Genomic DNA, 7,473 nt, shown 5'->3' with positions numbered 1-7,473 from the left:
CTGATATCTTTCACTCTCGTCTGCTAGCTTGCTACAGGACCGGTCCATGTTGTCACTGTGCTGATCAATTATGTGAATTCAGCTAATGGTTTTCTTCTTTTTCTAACATAGCACGTTGTTTTCATGGCTATGACGTTTTCCGTCTTTGCAGTGGATGTCAGACAGCTAGTTTAAATACGAAGGTAATGCTACTGTTATTATGCTCAGTTGTACGTTAGCTTAAAAACGGCTAATATTTAGCTAACTCTACCTCTAAAATTAACCATGGTTTACTCTGAAACGTTAACGTTCTGTTAAATTGTTTTGCAATGGTACCTACTTAGATATACGGGGGACTTGTGAATCTTACGGAAAACATGCCCTAACATACCGCTAGTGTATGAAGCAGGACTAGTTTTTTATTTACCTTTTAATACAGTAAATCATACTGTCAGTTTAGTGGTCGTAACTGTATTCCTTTGATTTCAGTTATCTTGTCATTGACTGTGGCCTTCCCACTCAGTCTGTCAATGTCCTTGGACCATGTTATTAATAGATAGTCACTAAAATACGCATTACAGGAAATGATTGAATTATCATGTGATCTACTCATTCTGCTTTTATCTCTTAACTTATCTCTACTTTAAATCTATCATCTTATTTTTCCTCAGTGGTCTTGGAGGCTTCATGCTGTCCATTCCTGTCCCTGTCCTGTGCCAAGTGTCAGCATGGATGAAGGAACCCTGGAGGCAGCCATCAGTGCCTATGGTGCCCAGCTGCAGCAGGTGGAGACCGCCCTGTCAGCTGGCCTGGACCCTTCCCAGCAGTCAGACCTGCTAAAACTGAAAGAGGACCTCAGTCAGCTGATAGAGCTCACTGAGTCCAGCCTGGTGTCTGTCAAAAAGAGTAAGCTTCTGGCCAGCCTGGAGGACATCTATGGATTTCAGGCAAACACCTCAACGGCAGCAGCTGGCACAAACGGAGCACACGGCAGTTTGAACGATGAGTTTGCTGCTTTCTACACTGAACTCGGGGGGTCGTCAGGTAGTAGCTCTGACACTAGGGAGAAGGACAATGAGGAGGAAGGTGGGGTAGAGTATGGTGAGGATGAGGAGGAAGAAGAAGAAGATACACTCAGTGGCACCAAAGTAAGAGCACCGTACCGGACATCATGGGGGACATTGGAGTATCACAATGCCATGGTGGTGGGGGCAGAACCAGCAGATGGAGAAGAGGCACAAGTTAGAGTTTTCTACGTCTACCCCACCCAGAAGTCTATGAAACCCTGTCCATATTACCTGGAGGACAAATGTCGCTTCCCGGATACTTGCAGGTAAAGTTCCAATTTTTACACTAAGACCTGCAAGGCATTGTTTTATTGTCAGTATTTGCCTGCCTCCAGTGTAATAGCAGATATCCTCCAGCAAGTGTCACCCATTGTCCACACAATGCAGGCTGACCATAGCTACAGAAATCCGTCAAAAACTTGAGAAATGTTCCTTCTTTTGCTACTTTTATTAAAAATTGAGTTGTCCCCCTATTGATCTGCTTGTTATTTGGTGACCCAGGACTTGTCTAAATGACTGTCTAGTATTTTCACAAATGGGAAAACATTAATATAGATTCTATTACAGTTTATAATTTCTGTCTTCTGCTTCTTGAAGGTTTTCCCACGGTGAAGTGGTGTATGTGTCGGAACTCAGAGAGTTCCTTGAGTTCGACCTGAGCAATCTTGAAGCAGGCTCGTCCTGCTTGGCTCGACATGAGGACGGCCTCTGGTACCCTGCCAAAATCAAAGGTATTATGATGACAGGGCCAGGTTTTCATCATGAATTTTAAAACAAACTCACAGTTTTGGCAGTAAGTGTCCACTATACTATGATATACTGAATGTAAAGTATCCAATAGATACATTTCCTTGACAATCAAAAGTTATCTGAGTACCATTTACAAAAGGTAATATAATAAGTTAGTTTAAAACTTTTTCTGACTAAACTTTTCTTTCTTCTCTCACTGTAGAATTGGACAGTGGTTTCTTCACTGTGAAGTTTGACTCGGTGTTGCTGAAAGATGTTGTGGTGGAGGCCGACTGCATCATCCCTCCTTTGAGAGAGGACGACCTGCCCTCCTCCTCTGACTCTGACGACAGTGGAGATGAAGATGAAGATGATGTGGTTTTTGCAAAAGGTGTCTATGGTTATGAGTTGCTATACCTGCCAATCAAAGCCAGAACTAGTCTCAGAAACCTTTTTTTTAAAAGCTGGTAATGCAATGTATGTGGAAGTAAAGTTTTGAATTTGAGTGAAAGTTGTGTAACTAACTATTTCTTCTTGGTTTTCACTTGTTACCCAATAGTTATGGACTCCGCTGTAGATCCCACAGAAATGTTAAGAAGTGCAGATTTCGGTGGCTGGGAGGCCCACACCAGAGGCATCGGATCCAAGCTCATGCTCAAAATGGGTTATGAATATGGGAAAGGTAAGACCAAGTGCACATGAATCACATTTCAGTTTCTAAAGTGGTAACGTCCTGTTCTGATCGTGGCACTTATTTATTGATTTATTTTCTATCTTTTTTTAGCAAGATAACTGATTTACTGCACTACTCTCCATACAAATGTCTCACCAGCATTAAAGGAAGGTCATAACAAGTTTAAGAAACATTAGTTTATATCTTCTTTGCAACGTGCATGCTAAGTGCCTTAGTTGCGTTGTCATCTTACAGAAAGAAGGTACGGGTAAGAACACGGACAGATTTTGCATGTTTCCCCCAAGGTTTCTTCCTTCCCTAAACACATGCATGCTAGATTTACTTAATCTGTCCGCCTCTGCCCTTAACAAAGCATTGGCTTTAGAATTTAAGTTGGTCCCTACGCTCTGCACTGTGCTGCACTTCAATATTTAGGAAGGGTTAAATGCGGAGGAACAATTTGGCTGAGCGCCCAGGCAACAAAACCTCAGTGGGATAGGTGCTGTATAAATAATCAATATCATCGCAAAAGAAGGAGTACCTCACATAAGCCAGGACATCCTTATAATGAGTTTAATAACAATTAATATAGATAGGTATGGAAGTTTGATTGAAAGGGGGTCTTGCAAAAAAACTCAAATCAATGGGTCACAAAAGATACAATAAAAAAAAGTGTTGATTTGATTTTAGTAACTAGATTGGTAGTAGGAGACCTTCAGCACGGCTGACGCATTCATATGCGTCGGGTCGTCCCATTTCAAGAATTAAAAAGTAGTTCATATGACTTTGGTGTGTTCATGAGCTTTTACTATGTGAAAGAGGTGCTGGAGCCAGGCAGTATGACAATTCATTCATTGGACATTGAAGCAAGTAAACATGTCTTAATTAGGGGTCCTGAAAATGAGCATAATATGTCCTCTATAACATGTCAAATTTGCAGAAAAGTGTAACGTGTGTCCCTTGTGTTTTCTCAGGCTTAGGAAAGACGCAGGAGGGTCGACTAGAGCCAGTCATGGCAGTCGTCGTGCCTAAAGGGAAGCCTCTGGACGAGTGTCCCGAGCTCACCCCGAGACGACCCCGCATGAAGTCTGCCAAAGATGGCAAGGGGACAGGCCGCCCGAAGAGGAAGCCTCGACGCAGAAGGCCACGGGGGGGCGCCACAGGGGGGCGCAAAAACGTCTTTGACTTTCTCAACAACAAGCTAGGAGGCAAGAGTATTGGTCCTGCTGAGGGGGGGGCTGCTGCTACTGGGGTAGCGGCCGGGGTGGAGGCTTACAGGGGCGGAAAAAGCATAAAGAGGACTCTGAATGTAAAGGTGTTCCAGGCTGCTGAGAGGGTGTCCCAGACTGAGAGGGAGATCCAGAAACTGACACAGACCCTCAAGAGACAGACGGGAAGGTCAGTACGGATCAGTTGTTCATTTATTATATGTCTAATCTGACTTCTGTGAAGGCTGGGAGCTGAACCAAGAGCCCAAACAATCATAGATACAGAAATGCACGGCTATAATTTATTCTGGGATATGAGCACACTACAGGCTACAGAGCTCCTGTCAAGATGGCCCGTGGGAGTTGTGAGGAAATGTAAATAAGCTGCAAAGTTCCGAGGCTAGAAACTCATTTCCGTTGCCGACTCATTCTGGAAAGTGCAGCTAAAACCAACCAGTGTCTTCCCACTTGCTAATCTATTTGTTGTTTGTGTGCGCAAAGGGATGCCTCCAGAGTGAAGCAGCTGGAAGAGAAGCTGTCAGCGGCCCGCCGGCTGCTGGCCCAGCAGAAAGCCCAAGAGCTGTCCGTCCAGGGCGAGCACAGGAAGTCTGACACACACAAGAAGATGACAGAGTTTTGAAACTCAGTTCTTCTCAAAGACTCAAAGAGGGTAACTGGAAGCACGGCCTGCCTGAAATGAACTTTTGTCCCCCACCTGTTGTCAGTTATTTGCTCCAGACATTTATTTTAACATTTCTCTCCAGCATCATGGATTCAAGCTGGCAGCCATTTTATGCAGAATGCAGCATTTTCTAATCAATTCTGATTCTCATTTTATTTTGAAGCACAGAGCGGTTTATTTTGTTCGATCGGTTGGTTTAAAATTGTACAGTTCACACTTATGTTACAAACCTCATTTTGTTTGTGGTGAGCATTATGTCTCAGTGTATTTTTTGTCTGTTTATTTCTTTTTACTAACCTTATCATAAAAAACCTGTTTGAAGAAACTACAGTGCATTGTTCTTTCTTTTTTAGTTACACACTGTTACACAGCTGAAACCGAAGTGAAAATAATTTCTTATCTACCACAGAATACTAAATGTGTTCTTTTGTTATACTTTGCTGGCTAGGAGCTGCTTCGATGTTTAGTGCAGTATACCTTGACGTGGTTTTCTGACTGACTTTTAAATTACATTCTCAGGAGTTTGGAGACCTTTAACAGTTTTGAAGTGATGCCCCTCTATTCGCCCCCGCTTCTTACCAGCTCGTACGCAGCGTCTTTGAAGCTATGACCGTAACTTCTCTGTTAAATAATGAATTTGGGGAGCAGCTTGTCTGCTCGTACATCGGCCATTGTCTGTAGGCGGTGGGTGGGTAGGGACAGCGTCTACCTTGCTTCCTTTCATTCTCAAGTAAAAGGTTAGGTAAGTCTTGTTGTTAGGTAGCTGAAAATTAGGTCTTCATCCTTTTTATAGGCCATTTCCTACTTTGAATGTGATATAAATAGTTTTAAAAAACAACACAAAACTAGTATATTTGTTGCATATATGAAACTTGTTTTTATTAAATGTTTTAAGTATAGGTTCCTACGGAGCCCCCTAGGGGACATGGAGAAGAAAAAAAAGAAAAAATGTGAACAAAAAAAAAAAGTTTTGCGAGATCTCGCAATACTTTTATTTATTTATTTTTTCAAAAAAAAAAATCTTCAAGATCCAGGCTTAACAGACAGGTGGAGGTGATGACTTCTGCTAGTGGAATTTGGAATATTGCAGAAAATCAGTCCTCCGTCAAAGACATTATTTTTTTTAGATATACCATTTGTTCAGCGGACAACCTTAACATATTAATGCCACTTTTATAATAGCTATGTGCTGTGAATGCAACTGCCACAAGCATAAAGCTAACGTTAGGCTGTAAAAAACGAAATGGCGGTTAGGCCTACATGACTTCATATCACCATTGCTAAGCTAAAGGTGGCTAATGTCCAGCGGGAAGATGTTTGGCAGTCTTATTTAGCCACTTGTTAGAAACCACTTTCTACCACACCTAAAAACTTCAGACATTCACTAGTGGGGAATTTACTGAGTTTGAACAATTTGTGAACAATTTTGTGTCAACTACCAGACCTTTTATTCGGGAATCTAACCAATATCAATAAAAAAGGAAGCCTGAAAATGCTGAAGTGCATTACCAGGTTAAGGACTTATTCCTGAACCATTCTATTACAGGGACACTCTTCTCGTCATTATTATGGAGACCCAATTGTTTTTTTTAAGGCTTCAAGTACATTTGGCAGGTTTGATGTCCAGCTAAACTTAATCTGCATAGACAGAGGTTTAAACATCCTGCTGTATGTGTTTGAACTTTATAGCCATATGTAGGGAAGAACGGGGTAAATTGAGCCAGTGGGTAAATTGAACCACCCCCTGTAACCAGGCAACGCCTTATAGTTGTAATCAAGTGACCAGAAGTTATGCAAGCTCCACCCATTTCTCATTACCTGTGAAAGAGATATACTCATTGTGGTCTGGTAAGTAAACATTTTTACAAAAAAACGTTTTTTGCTTGTCAAAGTACATTTTCCAGATGTCAGCTCTATCGGCTGTCATGTAAAAAAAAAAGTATCCAGGTTGAAACACATATATTGTATATGTTGATGTGTTGGCAGCGTATTAAAACATGTGTAAGATAAAGATGACTGAATTTTAATGCTAGGCTATTTTTCTAAAATGGTGGCTATGGGGTAAAGTGAACCATGGGCCTTGGGGTAAGTTGAGCCAGTTTTTCAATGAAGAAATTAATGAAAGTAGGCCAAGTTGATAATAAGAGCTCATTGTAGGCTACATTTAAAGTTGAATTTACCCTGTGTTTGATTGGTAAGATGTATGAAATTGTATCACCATTTGTATGATTACTTTTCCTTTTAACATGTTCAAAAGAAATCATTCAATTCAATCGAAATTTATATTAAAAATATTTGAAAAACTAAGCTTGTATTTGGTTTGTTATTTATTGTTTATAGTTACCTTTTAAGATGTGTTGTAGGTATGCCCATGTTTGAACAGGTACAGTATGCCCAGGTTTGAACAGTGGTTCAATTTACCCCCTGACCTGGATCAACTTACCCTACACTGGGCAAGTTGAGCCACATTACCTTTTTTTTTAAAGAAATAATATTTTTACTGCCCTTGATCAAATATGAATTATTATCATTGCCATTGATAGGAGACATCCTGAATTGTAGGTGTGTGTTTTCATTTTTACTATGTGTCATTTCTCCTTGCTTAGAGGACAGCATAACAAAAAAATGGCTCAATTTACCCCACTCTCCCCTACTGTACATTGATTGATCAAGGATCCCAGTCTGTCAATGAGCTTGTCTATTTCACTACAGGCAGATTTTACTCACTTGCTATGGCAGGCGCTGCTAGTTTGACAGCAACGAAACATGACTAGGGGGTGACATTACTTTTCTGATGAGTTGAGTATCTTGATGTCGATGGCATCAACTGGAAGGAACGCCTGGCTGTAGCACACGAAAAATGAACTCCCTTGACATTATTATGATGAAACTGCCACTCAGATTGATTAACTTGTTAAATTAAGTTGCCAGAAAGCAGTTCCAGATGGCCGCAGCCCACTTTAACCTGTGGTTACATTCCCCCAATGCAATGACAGTGCAAAACGCTGAATGCAAGAAACAAAACTATAAACTTGATGATTAGCATAATATGTCTCCTATAAATAAATATGCTGAAGTAGTCAATGAAAAACAGCTATAAAACTGGTGACCATCAGCAAGTCACAGCGGGAGTGT

At 41.1% G+C, this 7,473-nt stretch overlaps 1 protein-coding gene across 1 annotated transcript; it reads left to right on the top strand.

Moving 5' to 3' along the window:
* Nucleotides 1-14: 14 nt before the first annotated feature.
* On the top strand, nt 15-4,663 carry zgpat (zinc finger, CCCH-type with G patch domain). The gene is made up of 7 exons (XM_079677465.1): nt 15-182; nt 651-1,312; nt 1,644-1,777; nt 1,999-2,166; nt 2,335-2,457; nt 3,423-3,846; nt 4,158-4,663. The coding sequence occupies exons 2-7, from the start codon at nt 708-710 to the stop codon at nt 4,294-4,296; spliced, it is 1,593 nt and encodes a 530-aa protein (XP_079533591.1). The 5' UTR covers nt 15-182; nt 651-707; the 3' UTR covers nt 4,297-4,663.
* The last annotated feature ends 2,810 nt before the right edge of the window (nt 4,664-7,473 follow it).

Source organism: Notothenia rossii, assembly GCF_949606895.1.
Source record: "Notothenia rossii genome assembly, chromosome: 4".
In the NCBI taxonomy this organism is placed as follows: Eukaryota; Metazoa; Chordata; class Actinopteri; order Perciformes; family Nototheniidae; genus Notothenia; species Notothenia rossii.
The sequence above is the reverse complement of the archived record's forward strand: the minus strand, read 5'-3'. Positions and strand labels throughout refer to the sequence as shown.

Coding starts and splice junctions, on each gene's coding strand:
- zgpat (XM_079677465.1), top strand. CDS start 708: ATGGATGAAGGAACCCTGGAGGCAGCCATCAGTGCCTATGGTGCCCAG. Junction 2,458..3,422: donor GGGTTATGAATATGGGAAAG/GTAAGACCAAGT, acceptor GTGTTTTCTCAG/GCTTAGGAAAGACGCAGGAG. Junction 3,847..4,157: donor CTCAAGAGACAGACGGGAAG/GTCAGTACGGAT, acceptor GTGTGCGCAAAG/GGATGCCTCCAGAGTGAAGC.